This window comes from Alligator mississippiensis, chromosome 1 (assembly GCF_030867095.1).
Source record: "Alligator mississippiensis isolate rAllMis1 chromosome 1, rAllMis1, whole genome shotgun sequence".
NCBI classification, from domain to species: Eukaryota; Metazoa; Chordata; order Crocodylia; family Alligatoridae; genus Alligator; species Alligator mississippiensis.
In genome coordinates this window covers 29839624-29867195 of record NC_081824.1, presented here as the reverse complement: position 1 = coordinate 29867195, position 27572 = coordinate 29839624, and the positions used below count along the sequence as shown (strand labels likewise).

Below are 27572 nucleotides of genomic sequence, written 5' to 3'. Positions count from 1 at the left end.
TTAAGCTAGTTATTTTCCTATTCCAGATATAGCCCTCGGATACAGCCCTTTTATATATTCCATTTATAAAAAAAGGAAGCAGTCAGGGGCAAAAACAAACACAAAAAACCCAAAACAAAACAAAAAACACCAAGATCAGCTGGTTGGTTCTTCTTGCTTGGACATAAAATTAACTTGGTCATGGCAGCCACAGAAGCAGCATGGGACTGTGCATGAAGAAGATGCGTCTCATTCTTCACTACTATCACTGAGTTTCTGGTTCTATGTAAGCCAAGCGGCATCAAAACCTTAGTCCGGGCGGGGGGGGAAAACAAAATACGGGCCTGGACCCCAAGCAGGAGGACAGAAGGGAGGAGCGGGCCCGGAGCCGGGGGGGGGGGGGGGTGTGGCAGCGGCAGTGCACCGGCCACTAAATTTCTGTTGTGTTACAGATCTGAACCAGTTTCTGGCTCACTTAAAATTACTGTGTGTGTGTAATTTTTGTCCCTAGCCCTAAAGATAAAATATGCTGTAAGAATATCCAACAAGAAGCAATGCTTCCCTGAAATTAATGCTATGTTAAAACACAAGTTAAGTTCATCATGGGGGCACAGAAGGGAATTGGTGAGTATTTATTCACCAAGGCGCCCCCGGGGGTTACAAGAAACAATGGCCACAAGCTAGCAGAGAGCAGATTTAGATTGGACATTAGGAAGAACTTCTTCACAGTTCGAGTGGCCAAGGTCTGGAACGGGCTCCCAAGGGAGGTGGTGCTCTCCCCTGCCCTGGGGGTCTTCAAGAGGAGGTTAGATAAGCATCTAGCTGGGGTCATCTAGACCCAGCACTCTTTCCTGCCTACGCAGGGGGTCGGACTCAATGATCTATTGAGGTCCCTTCTGACCCTAACATCTATGAATCTAACATCTACAAGTCTTCCAGGAAAGCACACGATTTAACTCTACTTGCACAACATTTGTTGCAAACGAAACTACCTGTTGATTAAGAAACTTCCTCCTTCTGGGGTGATGAAGAGGTTGCAAATATTTAAAATTTAGGAGAAGGACCTGAGCTGGCAAAGAGTAGTAGAGACCTCCCCACAGTGTACAGCCCACATTCCATTAAGGGTGCACTGTGCAGAGGTCAAACTATAAAAATCACAAGAGACAAATACAAATTGAATGCCATCATGGATGGATGCTTAATTCATATATAGCAAAGAACAAATGACCACTTATTTCAATAGACTTTATTTTAAAGCAGTTAGGTCACAACACTAAGCTGATCCCATCTGACATACACAAGCTACAAATGCTTGTTTGACAGCTAAGGATCAATCTTTAGTAGCATACTTGAAAAGTGAATAAAAATCCATATAAAAACAATATTCAAATAGTTTCCATAGGAACACAGATAAATGTGACCCCCATCTCCTAGTTATCCATTTTGTTGCATTTATACTAAACCTAGACTTGAAAAAAAAAAAAAAAATTTAAAAATTCTAGCAAGATTTAAGTTAATGGTCCCCAAAATGCCCTAATTTCAAATACTAAAAACTTGCAAATACCAACTAAAATGGGTCTATAACGTTAATAGTAGCTGAAGCACAAGTTGCTGAATATTCAATTCCACTTTCCCAGGCGCAAGACAGTGGCAGAGTAGTGACATCCTGCTCCTCCACCTCAGCTGGAAAACCTTCCTCCTTGATCCGTTGCATTAGTTGCCTATATAAGATGGGGGGGAAAGAGAGTCAACATTAAGAGAACAGTTTTAGGGCCAACCAACTACTTCAGGATGTCCGATTTACCTTGACCCTTCCAACAGGACATGTTTAACTGCCCGTAAGCCAAACTGGCATAACTAGCCTTTACCTGCAGATTTACCTCTATTTTGGAAAACTTACCACTGTGATCAGTAGAAAGCAGCTGAGCTTTAAAACTGGTATATTCAGCATAACAGGAATAGCAATATGTAAGCTACTTCTGCCATTTATGTGGACATGTACAATTCAGACTTCATCCAGTTAGGGAAAAAAAGACATGTCAACTGACTATTCCACTAAGTGTCATCCTTCCTAGATACTATGGAACTTCAAATAAACAGCTCTTCCTCTTAGAAAGCTCTTACTCCCCCAAATAGTGGGAGTCAAGCAGATTGGGCACCTTAAAATTGAAGGATGAAGCCTTTCCAAAACTGGAAAATTTTGCTATTAATACCAGAGTGGTAGAGCCTTTCCAACAAGACCTACTGAAGGTGACAGTTTCTGCAAATATAGGGTATAGACAGATATAGCAATTTTACTCATTTCAGAAGATTGCAATACAAAGGGCGCGTCTACACGAGAAACATTAGTAAGCATTAACCTAATTTAATGGACATTGTAGGCACATGTCTATGTGTGCATGCCCCTAATGTGCATTAAAAATGGTAAAATTAGGTTAATCGCGCCTAAAATTTGATACCTGCATTTGCAGGTATCAACATTTTAGGCACAATTAGTTAAAGCACATTAATGCACAGACATGACCTGGCACTCATTTTAGTGCCAGGTCTGCACAGCCACATCACAGGGCTGCAGCGACTTGACACCAATTTTAGTGCCAAGACTCTACACATGTAGACACCTGCCAAAAAAGCTGCTTAATGCACATTAAATTTAGTTGTGCTTAAATGTACTTGTAACACCTTTTGGGCGTGTCTACAATGCAACTGTTAGATCTACAAGATGCTGTAGTGCTATAAGCATCCCAGAACTACTCCAGTTTTAAACTCTGCTTCACTGGGGGTGAAATGTGGGATGAATTTAGCCAATTTAATTGCTACAGGATCCTGCAGATTTAAACAGTTAAAGTACAACAGCTGCTGCACTGCCCCAGACAAGCAACTCCCCCTTTCTTTTTAAAAGCAATTAAAATGTATGTTTGTCCATGTGCACACTCAAGTCTACTCTGGGACATTTTCCTCATTGCAGTCAGTTAAAAGTGTAATATCCTCCATGCCCCACTGGAAAAACAAAAACAAAAAAAAAAAACCAACACAAAACAAAAACCACCCAGGAAACTAAATGGATTGGGTATTTCACTTCTTAGAGCTATTCCCCACCCTGCCCAAGGTACTTCAGAGAGATGTTTTCCTATGACTATTAATTTACACTTCATTCATATTTAGTAGCTTTGTTTTGATACAAAAGGGGACCACATAAGCACCAGAAGGGCAGATACTGGGCACCACTCTCTTAATATTAAAATTGTGATATCCAAGAGAAGAACTTAATTTTACCTTTTCCCCCCACCCCTGTAATGTCCTGCTGTCACAAGGGCAATCAAAGATTTTATACACACCACTTATGTGATAGAAGTTGACCAGCTTTTAAAAGAATACTTCCACATTATGGTTGACTGTCTACATTCAAGTGATTTGTGTCAGCTTGTTTTAGTTCAATAAACTGCTGTTTACTGAACTAAACCCAAGTAAATAGAGATCCTTGGTATAAAGAAAACAGCATTTGTTATTACTATGTCTAGAACAGGGTGGGCAAAATGCAGCCCAGGGGCCAGATGTGGTGCACCAGGCCATTCTATCTGGCCTGCAGGGCCCCTAAAAAGAAATTTAGGAAGTTAACATTAATCTGCCCTGGGCTGCCCGTCATGCGGCCCTTGATGGCTTGCCAAAACTCAGTAAGCGGCTCTCTGCCCAAAACAGTTGCCTGCCCCTGGTCTAGAATGATTTCAGTCAGTCATTTTCACTAAACCTCTTTATACTACACACAGCACTTGAAGTCTTAGCTACTGAAGAGTACAGCTGTTTAAGTATTCCTTTAATTACTACTTGCTACAGACAGAATTTGGATGATTTAGGTTTGTCCTCAAAAATAGGTACAAAGTAGCTTTACTCATTGGTATGCTCATAAGAAGTGCCAGTAAGGCATTATTTACCAGATATTTTTAATCAAGACTTCTTGGAAGACAAGGTTCTTTGGGTGACTGATATCTTTTATTAGACCAACTTAAATAGGTGGAGAACAATTATTAAGCAAGCTTTTGGGTTCAAAAACCCTTAGTCAGGCTAAGGAAGTTTCAGCAGTCGGTGTGTGCTCTCCCTGGATGGAATGAGCATCTTTATTTCTTTACTTTTTCATTCCATCCAGGAAGAGCACACACACCGACTGCTGAAACTTCCTTAGCCTAAGGGTTTTTGAACCCAAAAGCTTGCTTAATAATTGTTCTCCACCTATTGGTCTAATAAAAGATATCAATCACCCAAAGAACCTTGTCTGCCTATGTCCTTAGACCAACACAGCTACAGCCTACACCCCGACAACCTGAAGTAGAATTTTTAGAATTACTAACCATGCAGGCCTTGACATCACATAATATATTGCTGGTCTCTGAAATCCATTAAACGTAGAAGCAGCTGCAACAGTATAGGCACCCATATTTTCAAACAGGATCCAATCACCAACTTGCAACTCTGGCATATCAAAGCGCTCAACAATACGATCCAGACCATCACATGTTGGCCCCCATATGCTGCAGGAATAATAGCCCTCATCTGGCTTGGGTCTCTGAAGGGAGAAGTTTAACAGTTACTATCTTTGCAATATTTAAGGAGGACTGAAAACAGGAATCTACATACAGTAATTGCAATGCTGAAATTAAAGGCTGGGTTCTAGTTCTAACATGCAAGAAAAAAAGGTAGCCGCTGCTCCATATTTTCTACAGTGGTCAACCGCATGGTCCAAGGCCACATTTGTCAACCCAGAGATTGGCTGGGGTAAAAAGAATCAAAAGATGGGAAGAACTAGACTTGCTGAGGCACCAGTTTTTTTACTACCTCTACATTAAGAGTGTGATGAGCAGTATTAGCTATAATGAAGTATACAAACCTTTTGCAAAATGGGCTTAACATGAGCATGATCATATAATATGCAGTTAAATGAACCATACACTCCATCGTTCACATAGTACATGAGAGTTTTGTCATTAGTATCATCTTCATCTGGAACAAAGAGATGAGAAGATGCCAATAAGAATACTTTGAGAATACTTTGGGAATACTTGCACCCGACTGCAAATACAATCAGGCGATTAGATTTACATACCATCAGAACCTGCCTGCTCCTTTAATACAACTTTTTTTGCAATTATGTTAACTGCCAATGTGAAAGCTGATGCAACATAGTATCTTCCAGGTTCTGCAATAATTTTTACTCCAGAATCGGAAGGAAAGTATTTGTCCAGCGCTGGATTAATTACATTTGTGATCTAAAAGATACAGAAAAGTAAACTGTTACTTGCTGATTTGATGGCCAATTAAGTAACATTTAAAAAAAACCAAAAAAAAAAAACCCTAAAACAAGATCTTGTAAAATGAAATCTTAAACCCATGACAAAATACTATGCCCAGTATGTCATAGCTGCTTGCTTAATCTAAAAAAGAATTGTTTTACCTGCCCATACCATTTTAGGCCATCTTTAAGATTTTACAGATCTGAGAGTAGTATATGCAGAGTAAGGTATTATCTTCAATACTTATTCAATATTTATAAAAGCATAACATTTTAAAAATGTAAGTTTAAACAAGAGGTCCACCACACATCCTGGTTGGCTTCCCACAAGTCATTTAAAGCCTTGGTAATTTTTTAGAAGCCAGGTTTGAGATGGAGAAATCATTTCCAGCACACGTACAATCTCTCTGGGCATGTCTACACATTCATTACTGTGCAGTATGTAGTAGATACTGCACATTTAGTTTAGTACTTGCTTAATGAAGTACTAACTAAATGTGCAATAACTATAGTTACTGTGTAGTAGAACCGGCACATGGTTTTGTGATGCTTACTGTGCAGTAGTAATACTACTGTGTAGTAGTAGTAGTAGTAGTAGTAGTGTATTGTCATGGTTTTTGCCCAGCACACTACTGTGTGGCGTTATTAGGCTACTGTGCATTAAGCGTCTTGTACAGATGCTCCCTCTTATTCACAAAATGGTTCTACCTTTTTGCAACCCAAACAAAAAAATTACATCTTTTTTCATATTTTAAGAGCTGTAAAAGCATTTCTCTCTATTTTGGAACAGAACTACTCATTCCCATTTTATTAAGACATGGACAATAATTCAAGGATACAGCAACTAGGCATTTAGCTGGTATATATTGATGTGCTGCTGCATTTAATATTATTACACACCACTCGTTGTCCATTCTTATGTCAGGCGACTGCCATTCTTAAAGGGTTGGGTCACAAAGGACAGTGCAGTTTATTGCAACTTCCAACGTAAGAAATGCTATAGGTCTACAGTCTGACCCAGTTATTCTAGCCCAGTACACTGCCTCACATGTATGGAAGAGGGTGTGTGTGTGTTAAAACAGAACAAAACAAAAACAACAAGTCCAAGATCTTTCACCCCCTTCTCCGGTTGCAGCTTGTAAATATGAACAAGACTGAAATATCAGGTCCACGATAGAGTTCGTACAGCAATAATCTGCTTACTTGTACAGCTATAGCATCTCAGCCACAGAGTAACTAGTCTTTAATTATATAGTCTTAGCACCCCTCTAACTCTTAATTTAAGAGCCTTCACAAGTCTTTGCCATGTGTATATATTATACCAAGTTCCTTAACTAAAGCCATACAGCTATTTAATGAGGCAGTGCCAACTTTATTTAATTCTATTATTAGGTAACACATGAGAATTATGGACTTCAAAATGTATATAGTCATGAAAAAAAGGATTCCTTTAAGATATTAGGAGCTTTAATACTGACAAAAGAGAAAATGCAACATGGCCTTGACATGTGCATGGTCCTATAATATGCACTAGATATATTTTTGCCCCAAGTTTGCATCATAGATAATTAAAATGCCTCTACAATCTGATGATGTTAACTAGTCACCCATACCTCTTCATATTTAAGCTTGACATCTTCAGAACCAGGAAAGCCACCGCCAATATCAAGCAGGTACATACTGAAACCAAGCTCAGCCTGAAAAAGTAAATGGGACACTATCATGCCAAGTAGCGATTCAGGAACCATTTTTAAACTTGCTTCTAACACCTTAGTATAAGGTTGCTGGTTTTGTTTTCGTTTGTTTTTTAAAAATCATATTTTGCTATGACAATTAAAAAACAAGAAACAGACTAGTCCATTTTATGTCCTGGTTTTCATACAAGCTACCAGTGCATACCTCTCACACACCCAGACCCCACAAAGAGTTATAGTCAACTTAAATCTCATATTTTCCACACCACTCTGATACTGTATCATATGTCTGAGTTATCACAGTTCAAAAATAGCTGCCTATTTCACAATATGAACACTCAATACAACATGGGAAAGGTTAAACATCAATTAAGTTGATGTTTTGGATTCAGAGTTGTACATGGCTGTTCAAGTGGCAATTCATTCTGACAAACTAGTGGTATTGCCTGTGCAGTAACATGATGGTGCAAAAGCAATGCTCTTAAAGGAAATGTGTACTTACTCCCATATCAAAGACACAACGGGCATCAGAAATAGCTTGAACAAAGGTTTCTGGGTCTGTACAGCCACTTCCCACATGGAAGCTAGGAGACAGAGGCAAAGATTCTAGTTGCCATTTGGTAATTTGAGTTATAAGCAGCCACTTAGACAAAGCTCTGTAGCACTTCAGGGTACCAATAGAAAAAAAAAAAAAAATTTCTTCATCATAACTGTTTCTAATAATACATTGTTAACAAGTAATCTTCTGAAAAATCATGTTTTGACAGTTTGTTTTCATGAGCAAAGTTATAACTAACCTGACTCCAATAATGTTAAGGTTCAGTTCTTTTGCCCGCTCCAAAAGAACTCTGCTCGTTTTAAGAGTAGCTCCAAATTTAACACTCAGGCGACAAACTGCTTTCGAGTCATCAGTTGCAATGCGCAAGACCAACCTAGAAACAACATCCAATTTAGTGCCTTATCTAGTGCATCTTATCTACAGCAACAGATAATTCGGTCAAAAAGAATTCAACCATGTATTTGGGTACCTTATAGCTAGTCTAAGGTAAGATATCAGGCAAATGCAGCCTTAATGTGGTTAAAAAAAAAAAAAAAAAAACACAACTCATTTATACATGCAAACAGTTTTTCCGGTCTGCTCTTCTTCATGAGCTAATAAACTACTAAGATGTAAATTTCAAAGTCATGTGAAAAAAAAAAAAAAAAAAAAAAAAAAAGCATTTGTTTTGGCATTTCACTTGCTAGACAGATTTCTACATCCTCTTCCAACTAAAGAATAATAATAAAGCTAAGTTTGTGTTACTCAGGGAACTGGCTTATATAAATCAATCTCTGATAGTAAGCTTATTAACATACACAAAGAAACAGTAGATGCTTACTTTGCCTTTGGATGTGCCCTTGCAATTTTCATCAGCTCTACTTCACTATCAAAAGTCATCATCTGTACACCATTATTTGCAGCATGCTTGATTTGAGAGACTTGTTTGCAAGGATTTGCATATATTATTCTCTCAGGAGATACACCCATGCTCTGCACCAGCTGCATTTCAGTCTGAAAAAGAATTGCTTTAGTAGGTTACAGTTTAGGAAGAAACAAGATATCCAACATCTTCAAGAAATGAATGATCAAACTTGTTAGAAAGCATATGAAAATGCAGATCTTGCATTCAGCTAACACTTGATGGTGTTCAGCTTCGCTTAGACAAACTTGTTGTACAAAACAAACAAACAAACAAACAAACAAACAAACAAACTTTTCTTGGCACTGAAGCACTTACCTTACTGGCACAGTCGAATCCTGCACCAAGAGAAGCAAGCGTCTCCACTACAGTTCTGCTGTCGTTACATTTGACAGCATAAAACGGCTTTACTCTAGGGAGGGCTTTATGCCACCGGATGTGCTTCTTTACAATATCTCCAAGGTCAGCAACATAGTAGGCATCTTTATCATCCTAGAAGGAATGTGTTATATAATTTTACAAGTCTGTTTACTTCAAGTTGTATGCAGTAAGATCAGGCAGATTATCTTGTACAAAATTCTTAAAACAGGATCTGGGACCAAGATATCCATGTAGTAGAGATACCAAAAATCTGGCTAAATGCTGGTCTGTTGTACCGTTTCAGCCCCTGAAAACCTGCTAATGCATCTATTGCTACAATACACATTATTCATTTTAGTCTTAAGATATCCAAATTACAGAAAGCAAGGAGGCAGGAACTCACCTGAGTGAGAGGGAGACCTGTATGCCCAATGCTTTTTATACACTATTTTATGCAAAATACGTAAACAGCATTGGGAGCAGAGCCCAAAGCAAAAGGCTCCCCTCTCCCATGGGAGTACCCTCCTCAACTGTTTATGGAGTCAGTCTGCCTTTCGTCCAGTTTGGGCCCCAAGACTCTTGCACTCCTAGTTGGCTGGTGCCTTAGCTTCAGAGACAGTGAGGATGACCTGAACCCTTCCTAGCCCGTAGAAAAGTGTCTTAACCACCTGACTAAGTGGGAGATACGGCTTCAATTCACGGTATCCCAAAGAGAACCTAGAGCCCAGGTCTCGCACTTCCTACCTTCATTACTAAAACCTCTTTAGCAAGGGGTAGCTAGGTCTTCCTTGGCTAGGATCCCAACATGGAGTGCGTTATGTGCAGCCCCAAATTCAGATACACTCCTGTGCCTTACATTTCCTATTGGCTGTCGACCCCCTGTGCAGAGCTTTATGCCTTGCCAGAATGGGAAACCTTGCATGCCCACAGGATAGAATAGGGTCACCCTCTTCAGGGCTCACTAGACTGCCTATTGAGAGAATAAGAGAACAATGTGCAAAGCTGCTACAAAAACAGACATGCAGTAGGCAGACTAGGATCTGGACCTTGGTCTATAGAACTGTACCATCAGAAAATGCACTCTTGTTTTGATAGCATACTTACAGAGGAAGAGACTTCATTTATTTTTTGGTCTAGAATATCCTTGGCAGTAAAGCCTTCATCAAGCAAGAGGACATCAGACTCCTCGTTGCTGAAGCTGGTCATGGTCTAAGCGTTTAAGTATACGTCTAAGGTGATTTCTAGTGCAACAAACTGTTGATACAAAAAAGGAGGATTCATGAGTTAATTCAAATTCATGGAACAATGCAAACATTAGTAAAGCACTGGACAGGAACAACTAGAAGATAACTTACATGAATAGCTAGAAGATGGCAGTTGTACTCAGGATTCTTTCAGCTACGTGCCCAAAGACTCTCCAGAAAAACAAACTCCTGCTAACCACAAAATAAGTTGTGTGGCCTCTGTGCAGCAGTTGGAGAATGTAGCTTTGACACTGTTTAAGAAGAGAAAAAAAAAACAAAAAACACCAAGTCAAATGCAGTGTCATATTTGCAAATCTGTTCTGGAAGTTAAAAAAAAAAAAAATCCTCAGTTGTCCTCTATGTTAGCATCAGAAAGAACCTGAAAAGAACTGCACCTTAAAACAAAGTCATTTGTAAAATAAAGGTGCTTCCATTTCTGACACCATGCAGCAGGAACCGTTTTCATTTACTAAATTATTCATCACTGCATCTCTTGGAAATTCATTTACAAGTAATTACATGTGCAATAAGAACCAATCAAATTACAGGCCTCTGAAAGCTCCATTTCCAAATGCTCAGAGGTTTATTAGAGATTAAGCTCCCTGAAGGGAATGGGCATTGTTCCAGATCAAGGATGTGACAGCTTAGAAAGCTTTTCCCTAAAATTGTTCCATCTGCCTACCAGCATCTACTGTGGCATGAAACTCTCTTCTATTTTAGCAATTTTTTTCCTCCACCAGCCCAAAAGCAACATGAAGAAGGCAGCCCAGCCTGCATACAACTTGCCAGAATTCCTGAAGATCAATACTCCTCTACTGTCCCACAGAAAAGAACCCTGCTAGCAAGTTACATTTTCAACCCAAGTGGTAACAGCACATGCTGTGGATCCAAAGCATCCAGCATGGTTCTCACAGCCAGAAGTGACTGTGAGAATATACATTCTGCAGACTGTAAGGGCTTGTAGTATATAAAATAACCCCTATGTTGAACCAGTAACTTTGACTAGACTAAATATTTCTGGCCCCAAAGCATACTCTTATCAGTGGCACAAAATGTAATACTGGTGATTGAGGCCCCTGCAATAACAAGGACTTCCTTAGAGTTGGAAGATGACAATCTTTAAAGGCAAAAAATCATGCACTAATCAAGCAGCAGGATGGTAACTCCTTCCCATGTCCAAGTCTCCAACAATCTGACCTAGACAAACAGTACTCATCAGTCGCAAACCTAGCCATCCGTATGGTCTCTGTACCACCCCAAAGCACAAGCACACTCTATTCAGCATCCTACTCATGTGCTGATGTTGATTTACCACCACTTCTGGGAAACTTCATCTTATTTTAAGGTTCTGTCCAACTACTGCCTCATTTGAGAAACAAGTCTGAAAGGTGCATAGACCATTAAGCAAACTGATGAAGGAAAAAAATAAATTCTGCATTAAGCAACCAAATGCTGTTCTAAGGAACTGGATCAAAAATAGAGGTTATTAGAAGCACAGTACTCATTAATTGATCTAAAATGCCAGATAACGCTAATCCTGCAGTGTAGTATAGTCTCTGTGCTTGCATCTCCCTTCTGTGAAATGGGGATCATATGACACTGGGGGGGACGGGACCCAGGTTAGTCTCAACTCTACCAACAAAGTCTGTACTGCAATCAGGAATATCAGGAGAGAAAAAAAAAAGTGTTTGTATTTCATACAGGGTGTGGAGAGCATAGAAGAAATAAGAGGGAGGGAAACACATGGATAAATCATAAGGACAAAGAGCAATACTTTCCAACAATGCAGAGAGAGAACAGAAACCAGCACGCGACACTGAAGGCTGCTGCCAAATGGTTACACACAAGAAGGGTTCGATTTCGGTGGCACGAGCAAGCTTCAGAGCCCTTTCTGCTCTCTCAAACCACTGCACAACCACCGGAAGGCAGGAGGAAAAGTTTCTCAAGGCATTTTCTTGGCCTCTGCCCCTCACAGCCCCGCCCCCGACAGCGAGCCAGATGCGGTAAGCCGCAGAGGGGTCTGACGCTAACCGGAAGCGGTGCGTTGCGCAATCAGCAGCTGCCCGTTTGCGCTGGCATCCGTGTCAGCCCGTGTTGTGTCCAGCCCCGCAGTGTCGCCTTGGATTTCTGCGGGGCGGCAGCATGCCGGACAAGTGGGAAGTTTTACACGTTTCGGGTGACAGCTTCTTCCCAAGGGGGCCCGGGGCCCTCCGACCCCCGGTGCCCGGCACCTCTGCCATGACCAGCACGTGCTCAGCGGTGCCGGCTCTGAGCTCTGCTTCGGGGCCTCCCCTCCCCGCACGGTCATTTTGGGCAAGCCCTGGATCGGCCACGTTAAGCTCTTAAAGCACTCGTTAGGCGGCCCAAAGTTACCACCGCAGGGCAGGGTAATCCCTCGATCCGCCCGGCCCCGCTCCTGTGCCACCACCGGGAGGAGCGGCGCGGCGCGCACTCCGCTCCGGCCCCCACTGCCTCCAGGGACAAGACATGCCACCGGGGGATGCCACGTCAAGCGTCTGCAAGCCAGGGAGCGGGGCGCCCTGTAGCGGGGTCCCCGCCCGGGTGAGGCCCCCGGGACACCGCCGCCCCCCGTGGCCTCGTGCCCGCGCCCAACAGGCCCCGGCCCCTGCGACACGTGGCCGCCGCCGCTTGCCCCGCTCCGCGGCAGCCCCTCACCTCTGGCCGCGCTCCGCTCCGCTCCGCCGCTCCCGCCCGGCACCGACCCGCACCGAGGAGGCTGCGGAGCGCGACAAAGCCCCGGCCCCGCTGCCCGCCGCCTTTATAGGCGCCCGCGTCGCCCCGGCAACGACCAGCTCAAACCAGCCCCGTTCGGCTGCGCCCGGCCGCGCCGCTATTGTGACGTCACCGCGGCCCCGCCCGCTCGCGTGGCGCCTGCCTGCCACGCCCCCCCAACAGCCAACGGCCGCCGGCCCCCGGTGCCCCGCCCTGACTCTGGCCCTGGCCCTGGCCCCGGCCCCCGCCACTCCTTCCTTCCCGCGTCCCGCCAGGGAGCTGGGCAGCGCGGAAAGGGCTCAGCCGAGCCCCTGAGGCAGAAGCTGAGGTCGGGTCGTTCCGGGGGATGCGGCTGGAGCTAGTTCCTTATTCCCGGGGACAGAAAACCGGCTTCAGCCGCCGTCCTGTCTGCGGGGCCGTGACTGGTCCTTCCCTGAAGCCAAGGACGAGACACGCGTGGCCCAGCCCTGGGGCGAAATCCCCCTCGGGACACGCCAAGCCCCGGGCGCTGCGAAGGGGGAGTGTGCTGGAGCCACCTGGGCAGGGCGCGACGAGACACAAAACCCGGGGTCCGGTGTTATTCTGCCAAGTGGCCCCCACACATCTTGCGCTCGCACGCCGTGTACCTAGCGCTGAATACGGAGCTGAGGTCAGCATGGGATTGTCAGGTAAAAGCTGCCTCAGGTCACCCCAAACCATGAGCGACTGGTGCCTCCAGAGACCAGGCAGGGGGGCGATACTATTTGTAGGCGGCGGGGAGCGCCCGCAGGCACTGGTGCTGGGGGCGGGGCGGGGGGGGTGATAGGGTGGCCATCATTGAGGATGTTCCGGTTTTCTGCTACTTTTTCCTCTGTCCTTTTGATACAAAACATGACACCTTTATGTCCTCTATGTTTCTTTTCAAGAGAAAAATAGAGGCCATAAAGGCTTCTGGTTTCGTAACAATCGAGGACAGAGGACAACCAGACTGTCCTCTATGATGGCCACCCTACGTGGTGAGCAGGAACTGCCCGCAGACGCCACTGCCAGTATCAGCGGTGGGGTGGGGGGTGGCGATCGGCGACCGCCTGCAGAAGCTGATGGCAACTTTGGCGGCAGCCAAGCTTGGGGGAGGGCATGTGCCCTGTCACATGTCGCCTATGCCCTAAATCATCCATGCCTTTGGGGGACTCTCCTGAGGGCATCTGGACAGAAGGCTGCCCAACCTGAAGCTTGGTTTTTGAGAGTCCTGCTGCCAAGCACCTACTTTGTACTCCTTTAAGAAATGTTTGGACGCTTATCTTGCTGGGATCCTTTGACCCCAGCTGACTTCCTGCCCTTGGGGCAGGGGGCTGGACTCGGTGATCTCCCGAGGTCCCTTCCAGCCCTACTGTCTATGAATCTATGAAATGGCATCCACCCCAGACCTGTGTGCTATGCACATAACAGCAAGTAAGGAGTTGAAGTTGATGTGAGATCAAAGTCTTGGGGCAAAATCTGCCTCACGTCACCCCAAACCACATGTCCATATGACCGGGGGACTCTCCTGAGGAAGCCTGGGCTGGGTGCTGCCAGACCTGAAGCTGGTTCCTGGTTCTTATTCCCTGTTCCCAGTTCCTTTTTCAAAGTTACTCTTTACACAGTTGGAGTTGTTAGCAGTGAATTCAACATGCCAGAGTTAGATATTTCATCAAAAATGTATATTTGTTAATAAAAATGTAATATTAGATTGCACATCAAGTACATTGCCCTGAATAAAGAGCTGAGTTTAGGACGGGCAAACTCTGCTTCAGGTCACCCCAATCACACATCTCTATGACTAAGAGGCTCTCCTGGATAAACTTAGGCAGCAGCTAAGCATCAGTTTTCGAGAGCCATCCCACCAAATGACAGCCTCCAGGCCTGTATGCTATGTATGGACAGTCCTCAGACTTATGACACAATTGTTTCCTGAAAAATGCATCTTAAGTCAAAACATTGTAACGCAGAACCAATTTTCTCATAAGAAACAATGTTATAAATGGGGCGTTGGTTCCTGAACCAAGGCCCGATACCCTATTTTCACCAAAAATAACCCAGAATGTTGTTCTCAATCAATTATAGATGAGTAATATAGCTACATTAATGTATTTATACTGCAATAGCAATCATATTGATTTGGAAGGACTTCTTTGAGGTGACTTTGCTGGACTTTTTGAAGGGTTCTTGACTGGAATCTTCTCGGGAGTCTTGGCTGCAGGTTTTTCTGGAGTCTCGTCTGCTTTCTTAAGGAAAGTGTCCAAGGAAGTTTGGACAGATGTTCTTCAGGGAGATGAGCGATGCAGCGAACTTGTTCGCTGGCGTGTCGTAGCATTGGCTCAAGCATTGTAAGTTGAAACTGAGGTCATAAAGTTGAAACAGGGTGTCAATTTATAAACCTTGTGTGCGCGAAACGTTGTAACGTGAAATGTAAATCGAGGACTCCCTGTACCTAGCATTGAATAAGGATCTGAGTTTGCACTGGGATTATGGGGCAAAATCTACCAGGTGTATCCCAAATCACAGATCTCTATGATATGGGGACTATCCCGAAGAAGCCTAGAAGTATATGGCACTGAATAAGGAGCTGAGTTGGTTCATTGTCTTTGTTGTCTTTTCTCAGAAACCATGTTCTGAGGCAGAAATTTTGACCAATATGAGGGATTTTGGATAAGCACCTATCATGTCTTTACACAATGACTGTGTGACTGTATCTATTTGGAATTATGTTCCTCTACTATGTGCAGGTACAGTTTTAAGGTAAAATGTACTTAATTTTAAGTAAATTTAAATGTATTTTAAAGTAAATTTATTGTTAAGTAAATTTACTTAAATAATTTAAATGTATTTAAATGTAATGGTTTGGATCTTTTGGGTTAGAGCATGAATAAGGAACTGAATTTGGGCTGGAATTATCAGGCAAAAGCTGCTACGTCTGGCCTGTGAATCATACCTTTGGCACTTCTGCTCTCTAGAACAGTGCAGTGCTCCACATGCTCTAACCCAAAAGATCCAAACCATTACATACATTTAAATACATTTAAATTATTTAAGTAAATTTACTTAACAATAAATTCAGCTGGGGTGGGACATGTCAGTTGGCAAGATGGCACTAGAAAACTGAGCTTTGGGTCAGGCAGCAGCCCTACCCAGGTTCTTCAGGAGAGCCCCCTAGTGATGGAGATATGTGGTTTGGGGTGACCTGAGGCTGATTTTGCCTGACAATCCCATCCCAACCCTGGCTCCTTATTCCACGCTATGTACATAGCACACAGGCCTGGGTGGCTGTCAGTTAACAGAATGGCACTCAAAAACTGAGCTTTGGGTCAGGCAGCACCCTACCTAGGCTTATTCAAAGGAGTCTCTTGGTCATAGAGATGTGTGATTTATGGTGACCTTAAGTGGATTTTTCCTCACAATCCCATCCTAAACTCAGCTTCTTATTCAGGACAATGTACTTGATATGTGATATAATATTTATTAATTTCTTAGTAGAAAATATACATTTTTTTATGAAATCTCTAACTCTGGCATGTTGAATTCATTACTAACAACCTTTACTTGTGTAAAGAGTAACTTTGAAAAAAAACCCCTGGAAACGGGGAATAAGGAAGAACCAGGAAGCAGAAGCAAGAAACTGGGAATAAGGAAAGTACTTCAGCCTCATCTTCAGCACTGGAGAGCCAAAAGCCTTATTGACTTTGCAGTGGAAATTGGACTCTGAGTGTAAAGGTGACAGCCAGGAAGGACGTGTCAGAGATTCTTATCAAAGCATGGAAACAGACATTGCCTGATGTCTCATTTGTGCTGCAATAAAAAAATCAGTGGCACAATGAAAGATAGTAATAACATTGCCACTTTATTACAGTGGACATCTATTGGGTCTGTGGCAGGAGAGTACAGGAAGGCAGAGCTGTTTGCACTCTCCAGCCACTTGGTGCAGGTGCCCTTCATGTCTCCAGACTACTATCCTGGCTTCCCCCACTTACAGAGAGGCATCCCACAAATCTCAGGGCACCTTTCCAGAAGTGAGGAAGCCAGGGTGACCTTCTCAGTCAGACCTATCCTCTGCGATTGCAGGAGCAAGTCTGGATGAGAGGAGAAAGCTGATTGCAGGGGATGAGTCTGGCTGTCAGGGAAAGCAAAACCACCTCTGCAATCACATCACCCCTTCTCCTGCACCATCAAGGACAAGACAATGGGTGATGTTGTGTTGCTTTCAGTGAAGACATATTGCAACACAGCTGATCTGCTTCATTCAACATTGTCTGCTTCTAGCCTAAATGCAGCACTTTCTTTTCCCTTCCCACATCGCTGTACTTCCCCTGCTGTTCAGTGCGCTCTATATGCTAGTAGCCATCCATCACCGCAGCAGAGACTAAGAAAGCACTTGTATGGAGTCCCTTCAGCTGAGAGGTGTTCCAGATGTGTGTCACAAGACATGACAAAAAAGCCTCTTGGGTGACAATTATCTTAAGCCTGTTGCTGAAACAGGCATTTTAAATTCAGCGAACAGGATGAAATATTTAATCTACATCTACTTCCTTTCGTTCTGCTCAAAGGTACAATTTGAGCCATATAACTGTGTTGTTTGATTTTGTTACTGTGTTACCTTGCCATGTTCCTGCAGCACATTACATATATAAGACACAGGACAATGTATCAATTCCCTCTGTTATTTTTTAATAAAGCAATCATAGTTTAAGTCAGGAACCTGCACAATGAAATTATGTATAGGCATAAGGTTAAGCACCCATCTAAATTTTTAACTGGATAATACCTGGAAGAAAATGTCTTCCTTGTGTTCAAGCCAAATTCAGTTCCAGTGTCAGCAGGTGCAGCTTTGTAGTCTTTACTGACCCTGTTCCTACTATATCTGAATATGATTGTGTTAATTTTAAAAACACAAATGACAGAGGGAAGGTGCTTATTGTTTAAAAGAAATATGTGGTAATAAATGGGTTGGGGAGAATAAGACAATACTTTATTTTACTTCTTTGGGAATTCAGGTTTCTTGTCTCATAAATAAAATTTATGTTTCATAGAGAAAGTTTTTCCTCCTGACAGTTGCAAAGCATGTGCTCACACATGTGCATGCCCACACGTGCACAGACACAACATTGAAGTTATCATATTTGTTTTGCAGTCTTCTGTTTTGTTACCTAGGAGTCTGCTGATTAAAAAAAAGTACAAACTAAGCAAGATATGGGATAAAATCAGTGTGAAACTCCCATTGACCCTAAGACCAGGTGTTACATGTGCACAACATGACATGGCACATCACATTTTTGGCACATACGAAAGAAAGGAAATTCAGAGTCAAGGCTGACATTGAGCCAAGGTCATCTTTAGTGTAATTCCATTGGAACCAAGCAAGTTGCGCTAGGGATGAATTTGTCTCTTGATCCTGCAGCCATCCTGTTTATACTTTTATTTCAACACGTGCTATGTATGTCAAAATTGTCTGCAGTACACAGAGATGTTTGCCATAGCTGTAACAAGACAGATGAAGGGAAGGGCCATCAGTGTTAAAAGGATGTTATTTAAATCACATTTCATAACTTTGACAATCTTTTTTTCCTTTGCTTTTGCCTTGACACTGAGCTCTGCTTCCTTAGAGAGACGATTTTTTTCCTAGTGTGGTCTTACAGAATGAGTGCTTGGGACGCATTGCTGGCATTGTCTTTTGTTATCAGGGTCTATTTTGTTAGTAGGAAAAAAAGATCACGCAAAAATGAAAGGAAGAACAACACATGCATGTATAAGTTCATGGTCGAGCCTCCTTTTAAAGCAAACATTTCTTATACCTGGAGTGACCATTCTTGGTCCTACACTTGCCTTGTGATTCCTGTTTCCCTCTGCTCCTGTTTTCAAAAGTTCTTTTTTTGGATATTTTCCAGTCTCAACCTACATGAAAGGATTTGCTCCTCTCCCATGAATGGCAGAGGGAATTTGATACAAGCTTTAATGGATGCAAGCTTGAGTCCAGAGTTAGCAAAGACCAGTCAGACTTTTAAAAAGAATATTCTTCTTTGCTTTTTCCCTAAGTGACGTCTATCACCAGTCATCACAAAAAGACAAATCATAGCGAGTAAAACTCAGGTACTGACCTTGTTCCTAATTTCATGTTACTAAGGGGCTGATCCGATATTAATGGAAAGTCAGTGGGAGTTTTGCCGCCCTGTAGCAGGAGCAACATTTCCTATCTATGCAGTACAGTACTGACTTTACCACAAGGACAAAACATGTGTAGCTCAATTTTACATCTCCCTCTACTTAAGCAAGCTAGATTCTGGCTCTTGCTTGGGATACTACAAAATCTAAGCTCAACCCGGGAAGTCTTTGACCATTGAGAGCACTCAGGAGGCAGCGAACATGATTTTTTCCTGCACTGCACCTGATATAAGCCAGTACACTTGTGAAAATTTGATATCAAGTGCTACCCACTGCAATTCTAACCCCATAGCATTTTGAATCCACACAGCACATATGTAACAGACAGAAAGGGAGGCAACTACAGCACAGCCTTGGCTCAGGAGGGATGGCTTTTCGTCTTTAAAGAAGTGACAATCACTTCCTCTAAGTTTGAGCTTTTTGACAGGGATGATGAAAACTGGAATCCCGTGGGAATCCCTTGAAGGAGGAAATAAAGAAAATAATTATAGAAGCAGGTAGGCAAGATGCAGGAGGGAAGCTTGGGCAGCGGATAAGTGAAATGTCTGGACGTGCTAATGAGGTTGGTTGAAATCAACTAAAGAAGAAACAAGACAATCTCCCGAACTGCTTTTTTTTCTTGTACATGTATACTCACTCACAGGAAACTTTTACACGTTTAAAAACAGGAAGTAGGCCACATTAGCAGTGAGCTGGTACTGAGCACAGCCTTCCTATCTGGATATTCATGGTTCTGCCAAAGAATAGGACAACTCAGGTTTACACTAAACATCAAAAACTCTGAGAAGCCAAGAAGGGAAGAAAAACCTAAAACTCAAGGCAGTTGTAGGGAAAAAAGGAACCAAAAAAAGGTATAAATAAAGGTCTAAATCTGAAAATGACTGGAGTTTTTGTTATTGTTGTTCAGATGTTACAAATCTGGAGATGGCCTGAGATAGTAGTAGCCATGGGACATGCTGTCGTCAGGTTCATCACAAGAAAAGAACAATTGTTGCTGACCTTTTATAGAGCAGCAGGGCCCTAAAGGCAGTTGGTGTCAGAAGTGAAATATTAATTAGGCTGAGGCTTGGTAAACATGGTCACACACAAGCTACACTGTGGCCCTACTCTTTTATGAGTTGTAGAAGACAGCAGGGAAATGAAATTATATTTGGTGAGTGAACTCAGGATCAAGAGAGGGTGATCCAAGGGGAACAGGTCTGGATCAGAGTACTGGAGCGTCACCACCTGACACACTGACTTTAGTCAGAGCTGTTTACAGCCGATTGCTGCTTCTCTCCTGAAGGTATGCTTGCTTCTTTAAGACTTAATTCCCACATCCAACGTATTGCATTATTTGAACCCCAGAATGCTTCTTGGAAAAGTGTCTCTGAGCACTCCTTATAGTATTTGGTTTTAAGGGAGGGCCATGGGAACCGTTAGATTTTTGCCAAGGGAGGAGGAATATTAAAGATTCCAATATATGAATGAAACAGGACCTAAAGGGTGGCATATGAATTACATAAATAGATAAATAAACAGATGCACTGCCCAAAACATGAATTACATCACAGAAAGTGAGCCATGCTATGGTTTCCTTCCCCACAAGGATTTCCTGGGTTTCCAGCCCAATGGCCGCCTCCAGGAGCCTGAGGAGGGAGGGGTGTGCACCATGCGACTCCGCTCTGCAGCAGTGGCTCATGGTGGGCAGGCAGGTGGGATAGCTGCTTGGCATGCTTCATTGCACCCCATCCCATGAAGGCCTTGCTACTGATGGCCACATTGCCAGGACTGTGCAGTGCTAACGGTAGGCTGGGCAGGAGGGAATGCATGTAGGGAGGGGGTGGAGGAGTCTGTGCCCTGTGCTGTGTGGCATAGTCTGGCTCAGCCCTGGTTGCAGCAGTGTAGAGCAGTGTGGGATGCAGCCTTCCCTCTTCAGGCTCCCCGTGATGGCTGGCAGGCTGGATAGGATCAACTGGTATCTCTCCACTCCTCCCCCCTAGCCCTCAACAGCTCACCAATTTTTTTTTAAGTGGGCCTGCAACCCAAATAATTGCCTACCCTTGCTGTACCATGTCTCTGGAGCTCCCAGAAACAGCCACTTTCAAGCATGCTGAGTCAACCTGCCCTACTTATACATGTCAATACCAGAAATGAGACAGGGAAGCTGCTCCAAGGGTGCTTGAGAGTAGCAGCACGAGACGTCCCCACAATGGTTTTCTTGTCTTAACTTCTGGATTTGGCATGTGCGGGCAGGAGCAGGTGGGCAGAGTGTGCACAGAAGCATCCCTCCCTGGGATCACTGGGCATTTTGTAGATGTACCTTCAGAACAGCTTTCTAAAAAATAACAGGCCCAAGCAAAATGCTGACAGAATGGATGCAGTAGAAAACTAGGTGATAATCCAAACTCTGAGTTCAAAGAGCAGGCGAACAGGTTTTGTCCAAGGTTTATGGAATCCCTTGTGGGCACCCCACATAGATATTGATACCGAGGCCTTCACAAGGTCTTGGAAATGGCATTTGACTTAATTGGTTTGTGGCCATTTAAAAAGGCCATTTATAATGTTGCTCTTGACAGGCAAATGTACTACTGTGTCAGATGCCACCACATAATCTTAGTGCTTCCCACTACCCTCTCCCCTTCCTTTTTGCTGCCTATGTTTTGTCTAATCTTACATGGTAAGCTCTGTTGGGTTTAGACAGTCTTTTGTCAACTTGTAAGCCACATTTTAAAACTGTATAAATAACGATAATAATAACATCTGGGCTGATATGAAGTATGGGACAGACAAGCAAATATAGCCTTTTAAAGATTTGGCATAACATTTATTGTGATTTGGTTGAATCCATTGTCTGCACCTGTCCTCTGGTAAATGGAGGTTAAATAGGGCAGCTTACGCATCAATAAAACAAGTTATTACATTTTAGCGTTACCTAGGTTAGGGTGGACATATGAAACAGTAACAATAGATTGGCAGATAATTACATGTGAATGCTAAGTTCCTCCTGCCTTCCTAATAGTTAGAATTATTTTTCTGTCTCCACCATCTGTGGGCGGGAGGGGGCCACTGGGCTTGTGGTCACTTGCAGCAGGGAAGTGTGCCACTGCTCATTTCTGTGAACCAGAGAAGGCAATTATATTGTGTGGTGAGTGTCATGGTAACAGACAGCATTTATGCGGTACCTTCCATGTCAGACTTTGAAAATTCTTTGTGCAGATAAGGAAATTATCCCATAAAACATCTTGTGAGATAAAGTAATCATCACCTCTACTTTATAAATGGAGAAAATGAGGTACAGAGATTTTGAGGTGTAGGAGAAGTCTGTGGGAGGAATGGAATAGAAAAATAGAAATGAGGGTTGAAAGGGACCTCAGGAGGTCATCGAGTCCAACCCCCTGCTCAAAGCAGAACCATCCTCAACTAGATCATCCCAACCAGAGCTTTGTCTAGCCAGGCTTTGAAAACCCCCAAGGATGGAGCTTCCACCTCCTTTCTAGGTAACCTGTTCCAGTGTTTTACTACACTCCCAGTGAGAAAATTCTTTGTAATATCTAACCTAAACTTCCCTTGCTGCAACTTGAGACTGTTGTACCGGAGTACAGTTAATCTGAGTTCTAGACCTCTGCAAGATGTAGATGACGACTCCTTGCCTGTGTGGGATCTTATGTGAGGGATAGTGGTAGGGAACTACCACTACATCAGGATAGCCCCAACTGCCCTGAAGGCTAGTATGGCTGTGCAGGCATTAAACACCCAGCTGGCCTAGAAAGATAAAAGTGGCCATGACTTGGCTCTCCCTCCCTCACTCTCCCTGTCCCCTTTTGAGTCCATATTCACCCCAGGGTTGCGCACATTAGGACTGTGTAAAACAGCACCATTCTGCTTTGACTTCCATTTCGATGGAACAGTGCTTCGTTTCAAGTTTCATTTAAAAAGCACTGTTCCGTTTTGTTTTGTCAAAGCTGATTCGCTGTTTCAACGCTGTTTCGACTTTCCCCCATAGGCTACAATGGGGAAGCATGAAACTGCTTATAACTTTGTCATTTCTAGCCTGATTCAGATGAAACTTGCAGGGATGGTAGCCCCTTCTGAGGGCACAAAGCCTGACATGTTTCAAAGAGATAGGTGCAGAGGTTTCTGGGAAACTGCACCTCAAGTTGGTGACAAGCGAAACTCCTGTCAGTTGTCGGCAGTGGCAGCCTCCTGTCATCCAGCCCGCAGATCCAGGGGCCCGCACCCCCGAGAGGGCTGCAGGGCTGTGCTGGACTCCTCCTGGGGGTGTGGGCCACCAGTGTGCCTGCTGGATCACAGGAGGTTGCTGCTGCTGCCTGGGACCAGCACTTGGTGCAGCCCACACACAGCACTGGGAAGGCTGGTGCTGCCACTGGCCCCAGGCACCAGAACCAGCCTCCTGTCATCTGGCAGGTAGATTGGGGGCCCGCACCCTCAGGAGGAATCCAGCACAGCCCCGCAGCCCTCCTGGGGGTGTGGGTAGACCCCTGATCTGCCTGCCAGATGACAGGAGGATGCTGCTGCTGGCTGGGACCGGAGTTGGGCGCAGCCCACACCCAGCACCAGGAAGATTGGTGCTGCCACTGGCCCCAGCTGGTGGCAGCAGCCTCTTGTCATCCAGAAGACAGATCAGGGACCTGCCCATACCGTCAGGAGGGCTGCAGGGGCTGTGCCAGACTCCTCCCAGGGGTTCAGGCCCCCAGTCTGCCTGCCAGATGACAGGAGGCTGGTTCTGCCACCTGGGGCCAGAGGCAACACCAGTCTTCCTGGTGCTGGGTGTGTACTGTGCCCAGCATTGGTCCCAGGTGGCAGCAGCAGCCTCCTGTGATCCAGCAGGCAGATCGGGGGCCTGCACCCCTGGGAGGAGTCTGGCACAGCCCCACAGCCCTCCTGGGGATGCTGGCAGGCCGCCGATCTGCCTGCTGGATGACAGGGGGTTGCTGTTGCCAGCTGGGACTGGCACTGGGTGCAGCCCGCACCCAGCACCAGGAAGATTGGTGCTGCCGCTAGCCCCAGCCAGCAGCGACAGCATGCGGTCATCCAGCGCACAGATCCAGCAGCCCGCACCCCTGGGAGAGCTGAGGGCTGTGTCAGAATCCTCCCAGGGGGTGCAACCCCCGGATCTGTGCCGGATGACAGGAGGCTGATGCTGCCGGCTGGGACCTGTGCTGAAGCCAAGTAAACCCAGCTTCAAAACTCAAAATGTTTTGAAACTTTCGAAGCCTTTTTGAGAACCCTTGTTTTGTTTTCAAGCTGTTTCAAAGACTTTTGTTTCATTTCAATTTCACTGTTTCGAGCTCAAAATGCATTGAAACAGCTTTGAAAAGAAACACCCAGCGAAATTTCAGACAGCCCTAGTGCACATGACCCAGTTCTTGGAGCTGCTGAGCTCCACATGCTGCAGTTTTGCCTGGCTGTTGTGCAATAGTCTGTCCCTTTGCAAACCAGCAACACTAATGTGTGTCAATGAAATCCAACTCCATGGTGCTTTGACATTCTAAAAATAACAGTGTAATTTATTTTCTTCTTCCTTTTTCAGTTTGTGAATGAAAGACATCATGGCCTGCATAGAAGGAACAGTTATAAATCCCTTCTATTGCTCAAAAACCCTTCAAAGAAAATAACTCTCTCATATCAGCCCTTTTACAACATTTTTGTCTAGAGCGAATCATGCTTCTTTGAACATGGTGTGAGTCAGAGATGAACTGACAGCTTCCAAACTGAAGGTGTGATCCATGAGAATTCTGCAAAAACTTGAAACTTTTGCTTAAAGCTCAGGAGCAGTCAGGTAGGAAAAGGTAAACAAGTGTAGCAAAACCCCCAGTTTTTCTTTTTTAATACATATATGTATATGATAGATATGCATTCCCTTCACTTCCCCGATTATTTCTAGCTTTTCTTTCTCTCCCTCTCTATTCCCTATAGACAAGCATAAGCGAGCTCAGACTTAGGATAAGCTTTAACATTTTTATTTTGGTAGCAAGTTTTTGGTTTTGGATATCCACTGTTTTATATTGTATTATTATTAGGTTTGTATTGATTTTTACTGTTGTATATTGTATTATTATAATTTTTTATTGATTTTTATTGTTTCATATGGATATTGTATGGTTTAGGCCTGTGTTTGTAAGTGAACCAAAGTCATGTCAAGTTTCCATTTTGTATGTCCAGTCTCCATCTTGTATCCTCTGCCCTGGCATCCCCTGTGTTGCAACTGTATGAGTCACATATCCCTCCCATGTAAATTGGTTCCCGGATTAATAAGAGTGATTGGGAATGACTGAAATACAATGGTAGCAGGCCTCTACTGAATGGCCTGAAACAACCAGGCCATCACCTCACATTGATTCATCCAGGAACCACGGACCTCACCCAGGAACAGAGACAAGAACCCAGCATTTGAAAGACAAAAGACCCTGCAGAACCAGCAACTCTACCATTGTACCCCACCATTACAGACACCCAAAACTGCACATCCCTGCATGGAGCACACATGCTTAGTACGCCAGGGGCTGACCCTTGCCTAGGCATGCCTCCTGTCACTAGGATCACACAAGGTCTGCCCCTATAAAAAGGGGCAGTGAAGACAGACGCAGTGGGACGCCCTCTCCATCTGGACCAGCACCATGCCACACCACCTATCCACCCAGAGGCCCTGCCAGTGACCCCCCTCTGGACAACACCTGCTGGACAAGGACCCCTTTCCAGCCAGGATAGGTAGCTATCACCCCCCACCCTCTCTTCAGCCAAGGATTTAGACTCTGCTTCTCTTCCCTACCTGGACTCCAGCCCTTCCACTGAGTCTCTTTCTCCTGCTGCCAGTGAGTGAGTGAGTGAGTGAGTGAGTGTGTGTGTGTGTGTGTACCAATAACTTCATGGGGCCGTGTAGTGTGTTGTATGTGTAATAAAATTGTTATTTGGACCCCTAAGGTGGGTTTTACTTTACTATGGTTTGGCCGTGCTCCAATCTCTGCTCCTCGCCCCTCTAACTTCTGTCTCATGTCTCCCTCTCCTGCTTCTGGCTCACTGTCACCTCTGACACCTGTCCTGAGCTCCTCTCTGCCTCCAAACCCCCTGTTTCTTTGCCATTGTCTTATCCCCACTGCCTTTTCCTTTTCCCCTGAAGAACCAGGTTTCTGCCTCAGTTTCTTTTCTGGCTGTCTCCTCCTTGCCACCACTTATTCCCCCCCCAATATCTCAGCTGTCTGCCTCAGTTTCCAGCCCCAGTCTACCTTAAGTAAACCCAAGCCTCAGTTCCTCACCTGGCTTCTCTGTAGTCCACTGGTTCTAATCCTGGTTCTGGCAACTTTCACTCCCTACACTTTAACTCTTTCTCTCTCACCTGAACCTTCCCCCAGGTACCCCAAGCACACACATTCACACTGTACCATCCAAGTTAGGAACTTATCTGTGTGTATCTGTACATACAGGTGTGTGTGTATGTCATACACACACATATATATGGCATTGTGTGCATGATATATGAATTAGTGACCTGTGTCTAACTTTTGGGGTGTATGTGCTTGATGTGCTTAAATTGGTGATAGGTATGCATGTGCCTAGGCTGGTTTGGATGTGTATGTGCCTGAGCTGGTAGTGTGTGTGTGTGCGTGTGTATGCACCTAATTGTGTGTTTGTATATGTGCAATTGTGTCACACCTTCTTGTTTAACAGCACAATATTGAGATCCTGAGAGTTGGCCTGGCCTCACAGGGCAACACAAGAAAAATAAGGGTTCCCCATGTTGTCCATTGCAGTCCATTATTACATCTCTATTAGTGTCAGTACCAATTATTATGCCATAAAACCTGAAGGTTTATATCCCTTCCAATACACTTATTACTGTAATTCCAGATATATGCATCATTACAAAATCTGTTCCTGGCCTCCATAATCCTTGTGGCAGTGAGTTCCCTGGGCTAACTTATGTACTGTGTTAGAAAAGTATTTTGATTTAGCAATTTTCTATTCAATTACATTCTGCATATCTTGGGATACATTCCAGATAGGAGAAGAAGGCAGAAGGAACTTTTACCCTTTTATTTGTAGGGAGGATTCTCAGGCAACAGGCATCATGTGGTTCTGCTGCTTAACAAAAGGGGCCTCTCATGAGGTCCCTTCCAGCCCCTAATGTCTATGAAAAAGGGAACATTGTGATAATTTAAGGATTCTGGTTTTCTCTGTTTAAAAATCCAAAATTCTCCTAAAACACCCAAATTCTGCATTTTTCTGTGATTAAAATGAAACGCTTCTCTCTCTCTCTCTATATATATATAGGTATCAGTTGAACACAATGTTTTATTGATATATTTACAATTTTAAAGCCATTTGGAAGTGGGCATGGAGCTGCAGCCTGGCCAGACCATCATGGGCAGGAGCCACCTCTGTGGCCCAGCAGGAAGGTGAAGCAGGACAGTGAGTCTTATTGCCACCATCACAACTGTGATGCCCACAGCAGCAGCACAAAAAGTAACGGACCATGGCAGGACTGTGCTGCCCTCACCTCTTCCTACTGCCAGCCGCTTGCATGCCAGGTAGCAGCTCTATCCTGCCTCCATGACTTGGCTGCTGCCACCCCAGCGCTACTCCCCTCAGGTCATGGCTCTGCCCCAGGCGGGATGTGGGGTGTGGGGGCAGCATGGACAGCCTGAGG

The 27572-nt window shown here is 44.2% G+C and overlaps 2 protein-coding genes across 2 annotated transcripts in view; one reads left to right on the top strand and one right to left on the bottom strand.

Moving 5' to 3' along the window:
* HPCAL1 (hippocalcin like 1) overlaps positions 1 to 25864 on the top strand; it is a 177960-nt gene extending 152096 nt beyond the window's left edge. The window contains exon 5 of the mRNA XM_059729647.1: positions 24459 to 25864. Coding sequence (XP_059585630.1) covers positions 24459 to 24469 — 11 coding nt within the window. The 3' untranslated portion in view covers positions 24470 to 25864. The remainder of the gene's footprint in view (positions 1 to 24458) is intronic.
* Positions 1211 to 12809, bottom strand: ODC1 (ornithine decarboxylase 1). The gene is made up of 12 exons (XM_006276801.4): positions 12698 to 12809; positions 10133 to 10272; positions 9882 to 10031; positions 8736 to 8909; positions 8337 to 8509; positions 7755 to 7889; positions 7460 to 7541; positions 6877 to 6960; positions 5078 to 5240; positions 4862 to 4974; positions 4326 to 4540; positions 1211 to 1700 (listed from the first exon to the last, which is right to left on the bottom strand). The coding sequence occupies exons 3-12, from the start codon at positions 9981 to 9983 to the stop codon at positions 1547 to 1549; spliced, it is 1395 nt and encodes a 464-aa protein (XP_006276863.1). The 5' UTR covers positions 9984 to 10031; positions 10133 to 10272; positions 12698 to 12809; the 3' UTR covers positions 1211 to 1546.
* Positions 25865 to 27572: the final 1708 nt, after the last annotated feature.

Excerpts from the sequence above, each read along its gene's own strand:
- ODC1 (XM_006276801.4), bottom strand. The coding sequence starts at position 9,983 with ATGACCAGCTTCAGCAACGAGGAGTCTGATGTCCTCTTGCTTGATGAA. Across the intron at positions 8,510-8,735 it reads GATTCGACTGTGCCAGTAAG|ACTGAAATGCAGCTGGTGCA; the intron begins GTAAGTGCTTCA and ends ATTCTTTTTCAG. Across the intron at positions 5,241-6,876 it reads TCAAGCTTAAATATGAAGAG|ATCACAAATGTAATTAATCC; the intron begins GTATGGGTGACT and ends TGTATCTTTTAG.